Here is a 21843-nt window from a genome sequence, read left to right on the forward strand (position 1 = left end):
CTTCAATCAAAACTATCACAGAAGACTAAAAGCAGTAGTAGTTTAAAAGCACTATGTTTAATTAAACCAGGTTTTAAATTTGCAGACATGTAAAATAATGTCACTTTTCTTAATGTTTATTCTAGATATACTATTTTTCATTAAAAATTTGGTAATATGTCCTGAACCATTCAGTGTCTTCTTCCACTGTTCTGACGATAGTCTCTTGGTTCAAGTATAGATTTCGAATAAGCACAATCAAATGTTCTGAGATTCCCATTCTTCTCAAAGTCAGCCAGTTTGCTGTGATCCACACCGTTAAAAGCCTCTGCATAGTCAATGAAACACAGAGAGACATTCCTCTGGTACTCTCTGCTTTCAGCCAAGATATAGCTATATTATCTCTAGTACCACGACCTTTTCTAAACCCAGCCTGCACATCTGGCAGTTCTCTGTTTACATGTTGCTCCAGTTGTTTTTGGATAATTTTCAGCAGAATCTTACCTGCATGTGATATTGACATTGTTGGATAATTTCCACACTCTGTCAGGTTATCTTTCTTTGGAATGGGAACAATAGCTATCTCTTCCAGCCAGTTGGCCAGGTGGCTATCCTCCAGATTTCTTGGCAAAAAACTTAACGAGCACATCCAGGGCAGCATCTGTTTGTTGAAATATGTCAACTGGTATGCTGTCAATTCCTGGAGTCTTGGTTTTTTTGCCAATTCTTTTAGAATAGCTTCAACTTCTTCCTTCATCACCACAGGCTCAGCTCATATGCTGTTTCATGAAATTTTTCTGTGATACTGCATTGTTCAAAATTGGAATGGTGTCTGCCAGGGATGTATTCTGTCTCCATACCTTTTCTATCTGTATGCAGAACAGATCATATGGGATGCTGAGCTGTATAAGTAGGAATATGGCATCAGGAGTGGAGGAAGATTCATCAACAACCTGCAATATGCAGAGGACACAACCCTGCTAGCTGAAACTGAGAAGGTCCTGAAGCGCTTGCTGCAGAAGGTCAAGGACCACAACCTTCAATAGGGATTGAAGCTCAACATCAAGAATACAAAGACTGTCACCTCTGGGCCAATTGGCAGCATCATTATGGATGGTGAAGGGATTAAGATTGTTAACAGTTTTAGTTTATTTGGCTCCACAATCAACACTCTTGGTACCAGCAGCCAGGAAATCAAGAGATGAATTGCATTGGGAAAGTCAGCTGTCAGAGACCTCTCCATATTACTGAAGAGCAACGATGTCAGTCTGGAGACTAAGGTGTGCCAGATCCAGGCCATAGTCTTTGCAATTGCTTGCTATAGGTCAGAGAGCTGGACAATGACTAGGGATGACAGAAAGAGAACTGATGCCTTTGAGCGTGGTGCTAGAGACGAGTGTTGAATATAACACAGACTGCTAGGAGAACAAACAGGTTCATCTTGGAGAGGGTGAAACCGAGCTGCTTCTTGGAGACAAGGATTCTGAAGCTTCATCTGACATACTCTGGACATGTTACAAGGAGGGACCAGTCCCTGGAGAGGGACATCATGTTTGGGAGGGTGGAGGGACAGAACAAGAGAGGATGGATCGATTGAGTAACTGGGGTAATGGGGATAGGTATGTCAGAGACAATATGATTGGCACACCACTATGAGTTCAGTGACTCAATGGCACGTAACAACAACAATATATTCCTGAGTTTATTATGATTTTAAACTACTAAGTATCAACAGATATAACCCATATAAACAAATTATCAGGATTCTCAAACACTTTTAACCACATAAAGTCGTCTGTGAATCATATTAACTGGTCTAGGATACAAAAGCCTCACAGCACTTAAGGCTCTATTTCCCTTGGGGCTTCTAATAGGGATAAACTCTAAGAAAGTAATTATTAAAAACATGGTGTGGGAACTGAGTATCTGTGTTATCCAAGGGGTAATGAGTATTATCCTCACACAACATTTTACGTTCTTCCCCAAAAAGGCTGAAAGATACCTTCCAAGCTTGGAACTGATTTTCTGCTCCAGTTGTCGTTTCTTGGTTTTCCTTTCAAGAAGCTCCTTCTTCTTCTGTCTAAGTTCATTATCTTTGAGTTCTAGATGCTTGTTTGTCTCACGTAAGGCAGTCAAACCTGAGTCCACTGCTTGCAATTTTCTATGAACTTCCTAGGAACGACTCAAATGGTTAGATTTATTAAAACAAGCTCCAGTTAAAATATTATAAACTCAGCCAATATTATTTTAATTTATTGTTTGATTATCCAATTGATAATTAACTCCAAACGTAAAATAACCAAATAACCAACCTTCAGTTGTTCTTCTAAGTGTCTTCGTTGCTCCAGATCCACAGTGACTGTGAGAAACTGCGCTACTTTCAAGGATGTGTTACTAGAAATAAGTTTATTTGAATAAAAAGAAGTTTTCACCACGTATTTTTCTTCTGCTGTATAAATTTGTCTTAACCGAGTTTCTTTTATTACCTACAGTGAAAAGAGTAATGTCAATGCATATTCAATAGTGATTTCTATTTTAAAAGAGGAAAGAATTTTTAACAGAAACACACAACACAGATCAAGTGAATTCTGGAAGAATAAGATGTACTAGATATACATGGTGAGTGATTTTTTTGTTGTCTTAGTAATACCTATACAACAACACTAACACAGTAGCCCATACATTTCAGGTTATTATTTTGGACACAATTATAAGTAAAGAGAAAATTAGGATGACAAAGCAACTAGAAAAGTTTGCTCTGCCTCTATTTTACCACATCATCTTTCTCAAACAGATGTACTTTTTGGAATTTTACTAACAACTAACCAAGAAATAACCAAGAGCTCTATGTTCATATCCTAACACAGATTCAACTGTGCTACCCTGAGCAAGCCACTTCAGTTCTACTAGCCAAGAGACATGATTTTATATTTCACTACCATACATACGAGAGAACACTTGTGGGGAAAAAGAGAATATTTTAAATTAATTTCAAATTCCAAATTTCAGATTTCCTTTTTCTCCTGAAATTTTCCCCCTAAGTAACTTCAGTGAAATTTAAAACATAATCTACATTCTAAACCATTAAAATCACTTTATTAATTTAAGTATATTTATAAAGAACAGTAGGCTGTGTGTTGAAGCTTCTTCCAATTTCTGAAGTTTCATAGCCAATGTTACTCTTTCTTACTCATTTCCTTCCAGAGGTTTAATAGTCTAAGACAGAAAACTTATTTAAGTATGCTTTCCTTAACAGTATAAACTGGCATCTGGAAACAACGAATAAAGCAGAATAAAAGGAAAGACTAGATGAGGTACATGAGAAAATCTTAACATGAGATAATTTTAAGTGGAACTTTTCAGAAGAGGGCTTACAAGAACAGACTTACACTCTAGTTAATCCATTCTAAAGTAAAATTAGAAGGATAATCTAGAATTTAAATATTTAAAATGGCTAAACTCTTAGCTCCATTAGTGAGTTCTGGTGGGCTATTGATAAGAAACTGCACTGTACTCCTACACAGTCTGAATGCACCAGCTCCTCCACAGGAGAAGGATGGGCAATCTCCTCCCACTGATTTCTGCCTCTTAAAACCTGTGGGAGAGTCAGCTATGATTCGGGTTCAACTCAATGGCACACAACGACAACAAACCATTAGAAAGGTATGCATATAAGTCTGTAAAGCAAGACAGAATGTCAAGTGCCTCTTTTTTAGGATCTAATCATATTCAGCTAATCTGAAGTTATTAAGTATTTATTTACTCTAGCTAATTTTACGTTGTTGTCATACAGGATTAGTCAACAGTCATTGTTTTATATCAGATTAAAAATGTAAAACATAATTTGTACATGGGAGGAAAAACCCCCTGTAATATCACACTTAAATTTCAGACATTTCTGCTTGATTTTAAACTAAAAGGTTTTAACATTGCTCTATTTGTGGTAATAATTCAGTAGCATCTTACCCGTTCAATTCGTTCTCTAGTCCTTTCAGTTCCTACGGGAACTTCATGAATATGATACTGGGAGCAAAGGTAACTCATCACAGGATCGGGAGCATCAAATAACTCTCGCAAATAAGAGAAAAATCCATATTGTCTGAGAGGAAAAAGTACCAGTTAGATTTTACTCAAGATAATTATTTTAAAAATTTACCGATTGCAAAGTGGCTAGAAAATAAGAAATAAATACATATTGTTTAAAAACAGTAAAGTCTTTTTCATTTTTTAATATTAAAAATCACTTAATATTGATCACTTCCATGTTAGAAAATGTCATGGTTTTTCTTTTATGGCTCTTTTCAGTTTATTGTATGAAAATGTTACACTAGTCCAAGTTAAAAGTAGACCCCAAATGGTTACGTTATATAAGCTGTAAAGTCTGAAAGTTGTGACAAGGGACAGAAGGGAAATTTTCTACTCATTGCAAGGAAATCCTCACTTAAGCTTCAGTGAGCCACAGCACTTAAAACCCATGACCTTCAGCTGGTCGTCCTTAGCCAGTCCAATCTCTACAAGGAACTGGCATATGTTCTTGCACTGGTCACCCTCTAGCTGAATTACTTCTCCATATTCTGGATGCTCAATTACAGTACCATTGCAGGCAAACTTCTTCTTAAACGCCTTCACTAGTTTCTTTTTATCGTAATCATCAGCGATCCCTTGGACAGTTGTAAGGGTCTTCCTGCCGTTTCTCTGTTGAATTCTTATATTGATATAATCCTCAGTCCCAGCAGGAAGCAGGTCATCACCCTTACTTGCATCAGCAAAGGGGTCGAAAGAGTGGAGGTTCTGGATAGCGGACATACGGTATGATTCATTTTTCTCGGTGGAAAACGGCCTGCGGAAGGCAGTGGCGGGAGAAGGCGGGTGGGGAGACGGAGCATCAGGAAGCGAGGGGGCTCGAGGGGGAGGCAGCTGAGTCCTCAGCGGCGGCTCAGTGATTGGGGCTGAAAATGTCATGGTTTTTATGAGCATAAACTATTAATCTGTTCTTCCGTTGTTTCTTCTATTGCCTTTAGTTTTAGAATGTCTACTTATATTCAGAATTATTTACTTATAGCTAAATTGGCACTTAACTCTCTGGAAATTACTTCTGCATTATGCAGTGATGCTTTATCATCATTCCCATTAGCTAACCAACTCTTTCCATATTTCTGTTAATCGTTCATATTGCTCAAGCGATAGATAACATCATCATTACACACTCTAAGCATCACTATTTGTTCTGTGCCTAGTGGTTTTCATATTTAGACTTCGACAGAAATCCTATGTAACCTCAGAAATGGTGCAGGTCTAATTCCAAACCATAAAAATAAAGCAAATATGATAGATATGATAGTAAAGCGAGTCAAACAAATTCTACTACACATAAACGTGAGGTTATACTGCACCCTCGTCTATTTTGGGAGCTCTGATGGGGTGGTTCATAGTGCTGTGCTGTTAACTCAAAGGTGGTGTGTCTCTGGCTGTTTCAATCCACTAATAACAAGGTGCATGAAAGATGGGCAATCTGTTCCGATGACATTCAAAGCCTCTGAAAATTCTCTGTTGGTTCCAATTGGAAGGCAATAATTTGTGGGTGTTTTTTGAGCAGTTTATTTAATGTACAATATCACTAAGAATAAGTCTGAAATACAGTGATAATTACCACAAAATGACAAAAAGACACAAAGTGAGCACATGCTATTGGATGTCAAGAGATATGTCTGAATGAGGGTCACTACAAACCATGAACTGTGAAATACTCAGTATCTGCAAAGTACAACAAAATAAGGTATGCATATAACACAGCCTATTATAAAAATTACCTGTGTGATACAAAGGGCCAACACAAAGGTAGGTGGTTCAAATCCACCAGCTGCTCCAAGTGAAAAACATAAGCAATATCCTCTGACCTGATTTATAGACTGCAAACAAGCTGGAGCCAGCCATAAGTTGATTCTGACTCAAAGGCACATAACAAAGGACAATAAAAATGTATTTAAGAGGCAAACAACTAATAAGCAAGAGGTTATTTCTAATAATATTTTCAGTACTTACTTTAGTTCATTCAGGGATCTGGAAGGTGCTTTGTCTGCATATGAGTTCTTGGGAGCAATAACAGCATTTACTTTTAACTTTTTATTGTCATGAACCTGAAAACAGTAATTTTAATTACCATAAACTATTAACTGAAATTATTTTAAAGTTATTACATTTGCACTGACATTCATAGATGATTAAAAATTTCAACAATGATTTAGGAAAAATGTTTTAGGCATGATAATGATATTACAGCTATGTGATTTTAGAGTACACTTCTTTTACAAAGACATGATGAAATGTTCTCAAAAGGATATGTCTAGATGTAAAAAGAATAAATATACTATGATGGATGTATAGGAAATATCTTCTCTCCCGACCCCTATCCCAACACAACATACCCTTCAATATTGTTGTCAATTCTGACTCAAGCCGACCTTTCAGCATATTTTAAGAGGTTTTAAACTGCACAAGAAAAGATGGTTCAACTTTCTCCCTCAAAGCCCCTGGTGGACTCAAACCACCACCTTCTGGTTAGCAGCATAACTAACTCCATACAGAACATGCTACCAGAGCTCCCTGAAATACCTAGAATGCAAAGACACTGAAGTTTATCAATGGTGTCCACAGGTGAGAAGGAAGGAGCATGGGTAGTTACTGCTTAAGACGTACTAAATGAATGGCAAAAACTGCAACCAGAAAGTGGTGATGGTCGCACAACCTGGTGAACACAGTGGCACTGAACTACGATGTAAACATGGTCTAAGTGGAAAATGTTTTGTCCTGTATTGTTGCTGTTAGGTGCTGTCGGGTTGACCATGATTCACAGTGACTCTATGAAGAGCAGATCTTGTGCCAACCCCCTCATTTCTGATATACTTAAGCCCACTGTTACAGTCAATCAATGTAATTTACCACAATAATTATTTTTAAAAAATGAGAAAATTCAGAGATATAATAGAATTATTTTAAGAAAGATTTAGTGTAAAAAAAAATCAGCCAAGTGAATAGAACAGGGAGGAACTCACTAGGAAGTCATATGAAGGTATTTTTTAGAGAACTGAAAAAAAAAAAAAACCAAAACAAAAACACCAACTCCAAGAGTATGTCTTCATTTCAGGGTGGTATGGGACAGTAATTCTGAAAATACTTGCATAACATTCTAAGCTTGAAAAATTAAGTGTAATGATACAGTGGCTATGTGTTTATGCTACCGAAGAAATCACAAATACACACAGAGGAAAGACTATAAAATATACCCTTTAATGTTAGATCATAACTGGAAACATCATTTGAACTCAGGAGATATGTGTATTTTCTCTTCCTCTTGATCAGCACAGAAAAATAAATGTACAGATATAAAGGCTGAGGAATCAGAAGCAGTAAGACACTAGCAGTAATGAGCATAACTAGTATCAGACCTGTCAAAAAGAAGCCAGGTTTTGCTGGGGAAAGAGTTTATAATAAGCTGGTCATAGTGGTTAAGGCCAAGGCAGGGAAAATGCAAGATGAGCTTGTTAGTGTCTTGCTCAACCAAAAAGGAAGGATTCAAAATACAACATACAAAAATGATACAGGACTAGGAGAAAAGCAAGAGAACAATATGAGAAGAAGTTCCCTTTACTCCTCCAGCAATCAGTTCACTGAGTGATGGGAGAAATAAAAAGCACAGACTGAGATCTCAGAACTGTGGTCAGCAGTTACAGTACAAAAAAAGGAGAGTCCGAACAGGGAAGTTAAGGACTGGGTGAGGCAGAGCTGGCAGAACCTACCTGCTAGCCTCAGAAACCTTTGTTCACAACGATTTGGGATGGGGCTACGTAAAACCCCAAACTCAAAACACAGTTCATCTGTGATCTAACTAAATGGCCCTGAGATTCCTCAGGCTACACAATGAGGAGGGGTAAAGGGAGAGAGTGGCAATGCAAGAGTACTATTTAAATTCTATCCAACAGTCTTCAGCAACATATCGAAGAAAAAAAAATAATAAATGATGATCAACTAGGATTTATACTAGAATTTTAAGGGCGGCTCAACATTAAAAAATCAATCTGTGTAATGCACCACAAATAAAACAAAGCAGAATTAGTCACACCAAGTAATATAAAAAAGGCATCTGATAAAAGTCAACACTCTTTTCTGATAAAACCTTGGGGTGGGGGTGGGGGGAAGAGTAGAGAACTTATCTCAACACAGTTAATGGCACATAAGCAAATAACCCAGTTTGGATTCTATTTTAAGAAAACGAAGGCCTTCACCAGGGAGTCAACAGACAATATCATGATATATGGAGAAAGAATTGAAGTTGTTGTCAATTATTTCATCTTGTCGGGATCAACAATCAATTTGCATGGTATTAGCAGTCAGGAGATGAGGAAATGAATTGCACTGGGAGAGACGCTGTCAGTGACCTCTCTAAAATCCTTAAGAGCAATGATGTCAGTTTGAAGGCTAAGGAGTGCCTTATTCAGATCATGGCCTTTTCGATCACCTGCTAGTTTCTGAAGGCTGGACAATGAATAAGATAATAATAAGAGGAATTATTATTGATGCCTTTGAGCTGTGGGGCTGAAGAAGTGCATGGAGTATCCCATAGACTGCCTAAAGAATAAGCCTTGGAAAAAATGTAGCCCAAGTGTTCCCTGGAGGTTAAGATGACGAAGCTCTCTCTCTCATACTTTGTACATCCTGCTAGAAGAAAGTATTCCTTGGAAAGGGAGATCAAGTTTGGAAATCTAGAGGGTCAGTGAAAGAGAAGAAAATCCTCAGTGAGATGGACTGACTGCAACAATGGGCTCAAGTGTGTTGCAGACATTGAGGATGGCACAGGGCAGGACAGGGTTTAGGTCTACCGTTCATAGGGTCACTATGAGTTGGACTCAACTTGATGACACCTAAGAACAACATGCAAATCCAAAAGCCAATGATATATTCAGTAGAGAAAGCCCGAGAGCTTTTCCTAATCCCTTTGAGAATGAGATCAAGGTGAGTATGACTATTATTACCACTCTTAGCTAACACTGTACTTGCCAGAGCACTATGATAAGAAAGATAAATAAAAGGCAACTAACCAGAAATGAACAAGTAAAACTATCTCTATTCACCACCAATGACATGATCCTATACACTTTAGGAAAGACCCGAAAGATTCCACAGGAAAACTGATAAGAGTAGAAGAATTCATCAACTGTGTAAGCTCCAACATATCCACTGCAATCCTGAAGACATGTGGTTCAAATCCACCAGATGCTCTGCTGGAGAAGGATGGGCTGTCTCCTCCTATACCAGCTGGATCTGACTCGAGGGCACATCATAAAAACAACAACAATGACTCAATACAGTGAAAATATTAATTCTACCTAAATCAACTACAGATTCCCTGTAATCATAACAGAAATACAAACATTCTCTACTGAAATGGAAAAGCGATTGACCAACTTCATATAGAAAGGAAAGAAACTTAAAATAGTAAAAACAAAATTGAACCAAAACAGTGAAGCAGAAGATCTTGCAATCATTGATTTCAAAACATAATATGCAATCACAACTGTAATCAAAACGGCCTGTAATTGTTCAATAGTAAACACTGAGACGCCATGATTAATCCCCTCTCCCCCGCACATCCTCATCCCTCTGCTTCCACCTCCCCCGTTGGATCTTCATAATCATGCTACAATAATGGTTTTATATAATATTTGTCCCGTGGGACTGACTTAGTTCACTCAGCATACTGCTCTCCAGTTCCTTTCAAGTTAGGTAATAATTTACAAAATCACTGATGGTTAGTGGGGATGAGGGAAATTGGAAGAATCTGGCCTGAAAAACAATGTATTCGAATTCTGCAAATAAATTAGCATAAAAATAGGACAACAATTAAAAAAAATAAGACACTGAGACCAATGGAACAGAACTGAAAACTCAGAATGAAACCTGGCCATCCTTGGATGGCTGATTTTCAACAAAGATTAAGAGAACCCATTTGGAAAAACAAATGGTGTTTGGCTACCAATTGAGTGTTGTAACAAGGGTCAAAAGAACTGGTCTCAGACAGAATGAGACAGAAATATGGGGAACCAAAACATCTTTTTAAAAATAAAATTAAATAAAGTATGACAAGCTGAAATAGTTAACAGTGGAATGAATCTCTTTAAACCTAGAACCAAGCCTATCCTAACAGCAAATTTTAGGAAAACAGCAGAGCAGCACAAAGAATATTACCCATAGGTTCAATGACCTACTTAAAATCCATCAGTATGAGACCAAAAGGTCAATAATCAATTAAAAACAAAGATGACAAAGTGAAGGAAAACTAAAGTACAAATCTCATACGTCACAATGAAGAAAAAAACCTGTAACATTACACCTTAATTAAGTGATCAAAGTTAATTCACTAATAAGGAATCAACATCATGTAACTCCCAAATATGATGCACTAAGAATGATCAGTTCTAAGAAATAGCTATCCAAAATGCAAGGCCTGGCCCCAGTAGTGAGGAAACACAAGGCAAACCCACATCAAGGGGCAATACCTAATGTAACTGGCCTTTATATGTAATAGTCTCAAAACATACTTCAAAGCCACAGTAAACAAAACAGATTGGTACAACTATAGATCCTTAGGGGAACGAAATAGGATTGAGAACCAAGAAATAAATCCGTCTACCTACAGACAAATCATCTCTGATAAAGAGATGAAACCCATTACGTGGAAACAAGTTAGCTACTTTAACAAATGGTACTGGCAAAACAAGAGTATCTCTATGCAGAAAATGGAAACAAAGGCATACAAAAACTAAGTCAAGGTGGATCCAGGCAGGACTTAGGTGTAAAACCTAAAACTATCAAGTTCATCAAAGGGAAAATTGGAGCAAAAACAGAAGCCCTAATCTATGGCATAAACAGACCAGAAAAAATAACAGAAAATGTATAATTGACAGAGGATAAAGCATGATGATTAGAACTTCCTAAAAATTAAATCCTGTGGACATCAAAAGCCTTCTCCAAATAAGGGGGGGAAAGAGAGAGAGAGAAGCTACAAACTGGAAAAAATATTTGACAATGAAGAATCTAGCATGGGAATCATCTGTAAAATGAATAGGAAATGCCAATAATTCATTAAGAAAAGGACAAAACAATCCCATTACAAAAACAGGCAGAGGACCTGAAAAGACATTTCACCAAAGATGTCATTCAGATAGTCAATAAACACATGAAGAAATGCTGAAAATCATTAGCCATGTGTTCTTATTGTTGTTACTATTGTTAGATGCCATCAAGTCAACTATGACTCACAGTATGAGAAATGCAAACTAAAACAATGAAAAGTCAGTTCAACCTAGCAAATATAGCAATGCACAATAAAGCATCAAACAACAAATGCTGGCAAGGGCATACAGAATGGAACACTTATACTCTACTAGGTGGAAATTTAAAATGGTGCAATCACTGTGGAAAGTAGTTTAGTTCTTCCTTAGAAAGCTGGGAACAGAAATAGCATTAGATTCAGCAATCTCACTTTTAGGAACATAGACTAAAGACCTAAGAGTGCAACACAGACTAACACAGTCATGTTCACTACAGTATTATTTACAGTAACAAAGAGATATGACAGTAAAATACAATATATGATCCTAGAATGGATTCTGTATTGGGGTAAAAGTTAAAAGAGTAATATTGGAACTATTAAGAATATTAAGACTTTGGGGGGTGTAGCATTGCTACCCCAGGAGGTTTGAAGAAGGCAAATGACCCAGGAGGCTGACCATCTAGTTGATTCTGAATGAGTTCAGCTGAGTTAAGAACATTAAGAAAACATACACTGTAGATTAAGTAACGATATACCCATGTTAAATCTTATAATAAGTGTTAACAGTATCACGATAAATGAAAAAAGAGACTGAAGCTGCCAAGGATTTCATATTACTTGGATCTATAACCAACAAAAGCAGCAGTGAAATAAAATCAATGTAGTGTACTGGGCAAATCTGTAGCCACTTCAAAGTGCTAAAGAGCAAAGATAAAGGTTTAATGACACTAGTGCACTTGATCAAAGCCAAGTAATTTTTGAATGGTCACGTGCAGGTAAAATCTGGACAATGAATAAAACAGACCAAGAACAATGCATTTGGTTTGTGGTACTGGTAGAAATAATTGAATTTACAACAGATGGCAAAAGAACAAAACAAATGTTTTGCAAGAAGTGCAGCCACAATATTGTTCACAATAGCAAAGAGTTAGAAACAACCCAAGTGCCCATCAACAAACGGATGGATAGCTCTGGTATATTCACACAACGGAATACTACAGTGCATTGAAAAACAAGGAACCCATGAAATAATATACAAAATGGGTGACCCTGAAGGACATTATGCTGAGTGAAATATCTCGGTCACAAAAAGACAAATACTGCATAGTACCACTATTGTAAAACGGGACTGACACCGAGGTTGGGGGGAGACTGAGAAAGATTGGATAAATTATGTATACTACACTGAAACAGATAAGGGAGAGAATTGTTTAAAAGGGATATATGATTAGGTATTATCGTCATGACAGGAGTCCAGAATGAAGGCAGCATAGTGGAATAGACTTGCAGGGAGCGATTGTATAACATTGGAAGAATTTTTCTTTTACTTTTCAAAGGGAAGAGTGAACTGGGGGGAGGGGTGGGCAGGGAGAAAAGTGCAACAATGAATGAATGGAAATCCAAAGTCTCTGTAAACTTTCATTAAAATTAATTTAAAAAAAAAAAAAAGAAGAAGAAGAACCTTAGACCACACTTAGTACACTGGTCATGCCAGTCAGGTAACGTGACCCTGGGGTGAGGGCTGGCCAGGCCAGACAGACGCACTGAGTTGACCAACCTCAGGAGAGAGGAGGTGGAGCTGGCACTACAAGAAGAGATAAAAGCTCTGAATGCTGAACCTTGGAGATGCAGAGTGTCATACAGGAATCCCTCCCATACCCTACTCTAAGGTATCTCCCATGCAGACTCGGCTTTGTACTCTTTAGAATAAACTGCAATTTGAAATATTAACACTTTTTTTCATGAGCTACAGGATTCTTCCTGGCAAATGACTGACTTGAAAAAATAAGAGCCAGTACATCAGAAGTGTAAGGGGCAAAGGGGTTAAGAGGCAGCTAGGGATCCCTGAGCTATGGCTATTGTCCTGAAGAGGTAAATGGAACTTCAAATTTTTAGCCAGCAGGTCAAAAGTGAGAGGAAACCCAGGCCTCTCAGGCTTGCAGCTGCATCTGAGGCCCTGAGCTGACTTGGTTTCTGAAGGACAGTGAGATCAGATTTAGACTAAGTAGTGAGCTGTGGTGTTGGAGAAAAGTATTGAAAATACCATGGACTGCTAATGAACAGGTTCATCCTATAGAAGATTAAACCAGGCTGCTCCTTGGAGGCAAGGATTCTGAGGCTTCGTCTGACATACTCTGAACATGTTCCAAGGCAGGACCAGTCCTTGGAGAGGGAAGTCATGCTTGGGAGGGTGGAGGGACAGCACAGGAGAGGAAGACCTTTTATGAGATGGATTGACTCAGGGACTGGGTTAATGGGGGTAGGTGTGTGAGAGACAGACTAGCATGGGATAAGACAGGGTTTAGGGCTGTTCTACATGGGGTGGCTATATGTGGCGCAGGCAACCACAATAATAACAATAAATAACAGCCAGGTACAGAACAATGCTGTATGGGCAGTTGAAGTTAGAGTGAACAGAGAAGTGGGAATGTATTAAATCTTCCTAACATTAACCTCCAAACCAAAAGTAAGGAAAACAGAAAGCCAAAGAAAGCAAGGGTTCTTTCTAAACACTCATTTATCAGAGTAAGGAGAAGATGGCCTGAGCTGATTCAGAGCCCTGTTCTCATTGAAAGTTACTTCTTTAAACCAAATAAAACCTGCATCTTAACCTTTATGGGTTTTAAAGAAACAAACAAACCAAACCATAACAACAACAAAAAACCTACGAACACACACAGAAAATAAATCTTACAAGCAATTTAAGAATAACAGCTAATAAGCATACTGTAAAATATTTTCCATCAATGAATGGATCCTCCTAACTACCTTAAGAAGAAAGCTCTGGTTGCCTAGTGGGTAAGGAGTTTTGCCCTCAACACAAAGGCAGGCCGTTTGAAACTACCAGCTGCTCTGTGGAAGTTGGGCAATCTCTTCCTGCGTAATTTACAGCCACCAAAAAACCCTCTGGAGGGTCAGCTATGAGTTGGTTCTGACAACTACCATCTTCTAAAGTAGATAATATTAGACCCATTTTATAAACAAAAATCCGAGGTACAAAGCATTCAGGCAACGTGGTCCAGGAAGTTGTTGTTGGGTATTGCTCAGTCATTTGAGCCAAAAACAAAAGAAAGTTTTAATGAGCCTGGCTGAGCACTGATGGCCTAGTTGCAAGAAGCTGCACTGCAATCCCAAAGGCATGTAGTTTGAATTCACCAGGTGTTCCACAGAAAAAATGACAGGCAATCTCCTCCACTGTGATTAACTGCCTTCGAAAACCTACCAGACGGGTCAGCTATGGATCAGGTCCTACTTGATAGTACACAACAACCACCACCAGTCTGGCTACAGCACTTGTTCTTCAACTATTAATTAAGTCATTCTGTATTCCAGTGGTTTACATTCTGTCCACACTGTATTCTGACTAGATACAGAATTCTCTTTTCACAGAAATTTTACTTATATTAAAAAGCCACAATAACACAGTGATTACTCCACCAAATAAAAACTAAGTTTATGTCAAGACATTACCAGAAAGGATGTCTACCATACTTCTTTCCCTTAAAAGCATATAACAGAATTATCCTTCAAATGAATCCAACATGCTAATTTTAAAATTGTGGCAAATTATGGGCTATCTCTTCCTCCAGTAAAGCAAAGTAATTTTTTAACAATGGAGTAAGTGTGAAAGAAATAATCAAAATGGAATGATTTAAAAGTTAACTGCTTTTAGGGTTTTTTTTAATCACATTTTGTTTTAATGGCATTATACACTTAAGCACTAAAAGTTAAGTACTAGATGAAAGTATAATTAGCTAATACTTGCCTCTTTGAGGAAAACTTCCATGTCTTCTTGGCTTTCAAATACAAAGGCTCTCAAATCATTTGATGGAATATGATTTTCAATATATTTGGCATTTCTATTATCCTTCATATTAATCTTAAAAAAAAGAAAAAACTGATTTTCATGAAGCACAGAATTTATAGTATTAAATTTAATATGTGAGAAAATGACAAAAAGATAAAAGAGTGTTATACAAGGGTTGTTTTAAAACATCTCAATATAATTTACTCAGAAACATCCCATATACAGTTAAACCAAAGGCAAAGCACAAATCATCTGATACGCAAGGGGACAGCTCTACGCTGACATGGACCAGGTCCACCTGAGTCATAATCAACTCTCTGGCTCATGGGTGAGTGTCCTGGGCATCACAGAGGAAAGGCCCAGTAGTTTAGCCAAATAAAACTAATTGGCGTGCACTTCCACTTGACACCCTAAGTTCACTCTGACCCCACTGACAGGGATGCAAACTGAGGTCTAGAGGCAACTACTGTTTTGTGTGTTAAGAAATAAGTGAGCTCCTTTTCAGTTAATTCACTGAAAATGACTGAAACTCTTTTAGACTGCAGCCAAGCAGCACGAAAATTTCTCATCTATCCCAAACTTAGATGTTTTCTCCTTAATCTTGAAGACTTCATAGTGTGTCTGGAAATGAGTAATAGACAATTTGTTGTGAGGTGCTTTGGAGTAGTCTCCATCTTACAGCAATCCTTTTAACAAGAGATTACAATCCTGCTCAACTGCATCCCATAGTCACAACTTAAACCACGCTCAAGTCTGCAATCGCAGTCACCACTGATATGCACAAAAATATTAAAAAAATGGAATGAAACTAATTGGGGGGATGTTGGTAAGGAAGGACATGTTACAGCTTAACGGCTTAATACTTAAAAAGTATTAACTAATTAGGAAACTCTGCATATAAAGTTTAATGCTGTAAGATTGTTAAGATAGGTCAGAAAAATACTAAGAAAGATCAAGAAGAGTATAATCTATTCTTAAATGCAAATATGTAGGTATGTTAAGAAGCAGGGGAAGATAATGTTCCAGCAGTTGTTTGATTATTAAGTACTTCTGGCACATACTTTTACCATAAAGATTTATAAAAGAGGTGGCATGTGCGTCCTACACATACAGTTGCAGTACACGACTCAGGAACTAGAGTTTAGGAGCAGAGAGATGCTGCTTCAAGTCTTATGTGTCACTCTCAAGTCCTTAAGTCTCGGCACTTAATAATTTGATTTATAAAATGGATATGAGAAAATGTGGTGTACTTGAAAGAAGTTAAGTGTGGTATAAAAGAGTTCTGCTGGCTAATATTTCTATATCATTCATTTAAAAAATGGAAAATATACAAGCAAAATACATAAAATACTATTACTTAGAAACACTCTGAATATATAGTATCAATTGTCTCACAATTTTGTTTTTGGTGCCAAAGAATTTTAATAAAAAGAATGGTATAAATTGGCAAATAAAAGATTAAGTAGATATTTGGTACAAGAGATCTATAGAAAGGTTAAAAGTTAACCTTAATGTGACCATGTGAAGTCCTCTTTCTTATTTATTAACTACAGATATGACAGCACACAACTTAGCCCTCACTGTCACTGCCTCCTATGGCGTACTTATCAGTGATAATCTGCAATTTCTAATTCCAGGGGCTCCCTCTAGTACAAAATGGTCCTATGGCCTTCCAATTGTTTGATGATTTTTTACCCGCTCATTCAGGTAATGTATGTCAAGGAAATCACATAATGGGATTCCTTTTTATCGGTGGCCAGTCTGTCCATTTCCAGCAGTGACTGACTCTCCCGGTCCTGACAATGTGCACTCTGGAAAGGCTGCAGGAAGACTTAGCACCCTTTTGGTTCTGCAGCTTTATCAGTTTCTTAGCGCGTACTCTTAACCTCATGAGACTGGGGACGGAAAATACTTGGCAAAGTTCTTCACAGCCAGTTTTACCGCTGGAGCATACGAGACAGAGAGGGAGACATGGGAAGTGGAGCATCTAAGATTCTCTGGTTGGTGTCAACCTGCTCTTTCACAATTTTTTAAAATGACATTTTTCTCTATGCCTTATTCGATCACCTGTTTTCTAATTCAATATAAAATGAGTGTTGTCAATGTCTTTGTATTAGTGGATAAAGACATTTTAAATTCTGTCCAGCATTCCAATGTAAGGACACAGAATGATTTGCTTGCCTAAATAGTCTCTCTTACTGACATCTAACGGGAACTAACTCTCTTGGGTTTCTGAGACTATAAATCAAACAGCAAGAGATTGCTCATCTTTCTCTTGCGGAGCCACCAGTGGATCCAAACCAACAGAGAAATGCGACCTTGGGATCAGCAGCACCACACCCTGACTGCACCACCAGGGCTCCTTTGGAAAATTATGTTCTTTGCCCTACCATTCTGCTATTATAAACAGTACTGTGAGGAACCCATCTTTAAAATCTTTTAACAAGGATAGATTTACAGTTACTCTAACAATGGGCACTTGCTTCTCAGAGATCATGAGGACGGCACAGGAATAGAGCAAGGTTCAGATATCTTCTTCACAGGATCACTAAGAGTCAGTCAATTTGATGACTAACAAGAACAACAATGTCCAACTGGTTCCAACTCACAAGGACTCTCTACTGGGTTTCTGAGGCTATAAATCACAATGGGAGGAGACTGTTCATCTTTCTCCCTTAAAGCTGACAGCAGATTCAAACTGCTGGACAAGAACAGCCTCTGGGTTAACAGCTCAAGTTGCTATGAACTACACCAGCACACCTGCCTCTAGAGTTTGTGGGGAGGTAAGAAACAAAAACCAAATCAAACCACTGCCTCTGAGTCAATTTCAACTCAATGGCAACCGTCACATTGGGTTTCTAAGGCTGTACATCTTAACTGGAGGAGACAGTCTGTTCCCACAAAGTGGCTGATAAATCTGAACTACTATATGACTATATATGACACTATAGGACTATTTATGATACCGTATGACACTATATGACACCAGAACTCCTTAGGAAGACAAAAGAATAAGATCTTATAACAAAAATTTACAATGATTGCATTAATGAAATAAATAGTTGTTACCAAGATGAATGAAATTAATTACCGTGAGCATTATGGGTTCACAGACTCTTTGCTTAAATTTATCTCTGTTCTTTCTTAGCCATAAAACAGCATCGTATGTGTCACGGTGTTTCTGTCTCAGCTTTTCTTCTTTTAGATTCATAAGATTGTCAAAACGAATAATATGACCTTGTATGCCTAAAATTGGAAAACAAAGTTTCTTTGAAAATCTTAAGTAGTGACTCAATCTGTTAATTATACAAAAGGCTATCTTAAACCTGAAGATTACAAAGGCAACTCATCAAGCATGCAGGATTTTTAAAAAAGTATGTATTTTGAACAGAACAATGTAAAATTTCCTAATACTCATCCACAAGATTCTTCAACTACTTGAAAACTACAAAAGGATGAAAAAGTACTACATTACCAGAAAACAATGGTGGCAGACCTTCAAAATGTAAGAGAAAATTTTATTTCCAGCACAGAAGTATATGTAAAACAAAAACCAAGATTAAAAGGATAATGAAATAAATGTATTTTCAGGGATGTTAAGAACTCTAAAATTAATCCCCAAATATGTCTTAGTAGGCAAAACCCAAAAAACAGAATCAAAACAAATAGACTATTGAAAAAAACCAAAGACGCTGCATGTGAGGATAGTTTAATCAAAGCTGTGAATGAGCCTGGAAAGGTCTATCAGACAACAGCCTGGAGAACAAGCAGCTGAGCTGAAGGCTTCAGAACTCCTGGTAGACAGGTAGTTTATTAGAGAATGCCTTCTTAGCTATTTTATTTTCCAAAAGAAAATAATAAAGGAAATGGTCTATTAAAGTATTTTCAGAAACTGTCAATAAAAAGAAATTTAATCATACTATAAATCCATGCTATGAATAAGTTTCATTATAGTAACATATTCAATACTTGGTACTTCTGGATTTTGGAACTAACACCTCAGTATAGCACATACAATTTCATTAAGACTTTCAAATTTATTTACAATACAAACACAAAACATTTTCAGCCTTGAAAATATAAAAATTATAGTAAAGATGAAGAATTTAGAATATGGGAAGAAAAGAAGGTAAAAAGAAAGAATGGGAATGCCAAAACTTTACATTTACAGTGTCCTTTCAAGCAATACTGAGAAATCTATATAACCAGAAAACTCACTGCACTTGAGTCTGAATCAATTCTTAGGGTTTGAAGGCTGTAAATCTCCTGGAAGGAGAGTGCCCATTTTTCTCCCAAAGAGCTGCCAGTGGCATCACACTGCTAGTGAGGTGTGTGACCTTCGGGTTAAAAGTGCAACTCACCACAGATTACTACAAAGTGTTTATTACCTATAGCAAATCAATATTGATAAATGTTAAGTATTAGTTATTAAAAATACAGTAATTCCACTTGAGAAATTTAAATACAAGGAGGAGAGTTGCTATGACCTGAAAGTTAATATCTACTATCAAAATATATGAAAATGCAATGTCTAAAATTGATAGCTTAACAATGCCATAATATTAAGAAAGAGGTATTGGGAAAAATGGCTCATTTTAAAAGTGAAAGTGAGTCTTCTAGTTTTTATTTTTTTAAATTTTATTTACATAGGACTTTGACATAAATATAAAGGAGCCAGTGGGTGGGTTCAAACAAACTACCTTTCAGTTTGCAGTCAAGAGCTCCATCAACCACCTCACCAGGTCTCCTGTTACAGATCTTAATTGTACGTATTTAACTGATACAACACATGTACTCTTCACTTATTAACTATCTCATCACTTGTTATTTCACATTTAGGACAATAATAAGTTTATCATTCAACTATTTTGCATATCAATACTTTACATCTGAACATTATAGTGCTAAGTTCTGGTGCAAGAAGATACAATGAAATCCTGAAGGCACATGGTTCAAATCCACCAGGTGCTCCTTGGGAGAAGGATAGGCAAGCTCCTCCCATGTGATTCAGTGCCTCTGAAAACCCACCAGAAAGTCAGTTATTGATTAGTTCTGACTCTACAGTACACAAGACATAAAGCAAGATGGTTAAGGGTATGTATAAACATGTGGGGGAAAAAAACCCCAAAAAACAAAACCAAACAAACATGTGGGGCAATGATTTTCAGTGGTGTGGTAATTATACAAAAATAAGAGTTATCCTCCATTCTCCTTAATGCCAAACTTTGCCACACTAACTTGGTCTTTGGAACTCAACCATAGGAAAAAATGAAGAATGGGTGAGCAAGGTCTCCTCTATGTGAATAATGTACAGACTTAGCCACGTGATCTACAGGAAAGAAAAGATTAAACAGGACTGGTTTCAAGGAAGAAAAATAATAGAAAGCTATGAAAGCTAGAATAAAAAGAGTTGACCTCAGAATTATCAGTGAATAACTTAAAGAAAGCCAAGCATTTGAAGAGAATTACTTCAATTGTAATTAGGACCTAAGACAATGTCTTTCTCCTTGCTGTCAAGTCTGAGCTGACCCTCTAGTAGATTTCCCATCTACCGAGAGAGTGGCCATCCTTCTCCCAAAGGAGCAGATCCAAACTGTCAGAAGCATGGCGTTCGGATTAGGCCACCAGGGCTCTACAGGTAGTAGGTACAAAGAGATGCAGGCACTGAAGATTCAGTTGGAAAATGTAAATTGAGCTTCTTCAACAAAGAGATGTGAATATTTTCCAGAAATGATACTGTGGGTGAACTCGCATCAGAGATGTACCTCCACTTTATAAACTTCTCTTCATACAAAGTTTACTAAAACTTACTCTTTTGCTCCTTCTCTAGAGTCTCCCTCTCTCTTCGTTTATCAATTATCTCGCCTTCACACGATGCCTTTTCATCTTGAACTTGTCTCAGATCATTTGTGATAGCATCAATCTGGGGCTGAAGATTCTCAGAGTTTTCTGTGTTTTTCAGTTCATTCTGCAAATCTTCTATCATCTTGCGGGTATTATTTATTCTCCTCTGCCGGTCTTGCTCTTCATTTTGTTTTACTCTTAAAGCCTGCTGAAGTTCCTCAATCTAATAAAAACAAAGAGGTAGCACGTGAGAGGTCCTTACTGTTCCCTCCTGGTTTATGCAATTTTTATAATATTGCTTTGAAAATATAAATTTGTTTAAAAATGCAAGCCGTATCTAAAATCATGGCCATTTTTCTAACTGAAAGGTAAAACAAGAACACTACCATGAATAGATGTTTACATCTTTTTTGTCCATTAACTTACAAGTTCTGGTTACATTGACATTGAAATAAAGGAAGAAGAAATAAAAGCTTAAAAAATTTTAATCTTATAAAGAATAGAATTATTGGCTGACTCATTTTTCCCCCTAATTACCTAAATTTAAGAACAATAACGAGAAGATTATGTCTACAATATATAGCTTTCAATGTATGGGGAGAAAATACATAAGAAAACTTGATTAACCACAATAAAATGCAAAAAAGCAGAATAGGGATGCAAACAAAAAGTACAGGACAAAATTTAATACTAAAGGTAAAATAGTTAAATTCCTTTACTGAAGGAACTGCACACTGAACTAAAAAACCAAGAACTCCTCTAAAAAATTCAGTATTTATAGTAAACAATGTAAGTGTTGTCAAAAGAATATGATTTAAGAGGTAACTTGATAGCAACTAGTTGCTTTAGAAATATTTTAGTAAGTAGCAAAGCTTCAAATATT

At 37.1% G+C, this 21843-nt stretch overlaps 1 protein-coding gene across 1 annotated transcript in view; it reads right to left on the bottom strand.

Annotated features, from left to right (window-relative positions):
* The window catches only part of SMC5 (structural maintenance of chromosomes 5), a 118408-nt gene that overhangs the window by 39814 nt on the left and 56751 nt on the right, over window positions 1-21843 (bottom strand). Inside the window, exons 9-15 of the mRNA XM_006894404.1 lie at window positions 20928-21183; window positions 18208-18362; window positions 15075-15188; window positions 6022-6116; window positions 3946-4078; window positions 2292-2465; window positions 1982-2151 (exon numbers count right to left, since the gene is read on the bottom strand). Coding sequence (XP_006894466.1) covers window positions 1982-2151; window positions 2292-2465; window positions 3946-4078; window positions 6022-6116; window positions 15075-15188; window positions 18208-18362; window positions 20928-21183 — 1097 coding nt within the window. The remainder of the gene's footprint in view (window positions 1-1981; window positions 2152-2291; window positions 2466-3945; window positions 4079-6021; window positions 6117-15074; window positions 15189-18207; window positions 18363-20927; window positions 21184-21843) is intronic.

The sequence above is a fragment of the Elephantulus edwardii genome, unplaced genomic scaffold, assembly GCF_000299155.1.
Source record: "Elephantulus edwardii isolate Elephantulus edwardi_28Jun2011 unplaced genomic scaffold, EleEdw1.0 scaffold00141, whole genome shotgun sequence".
In the NCBI taxonomy this organism is placed as follows: domain Eukaryota; kingdom Metazoa; phylum Chordata; class Mammalia; order Macroscelidea; family Macroscelididae; genus Elephantulus; species Elephantulus edwardii.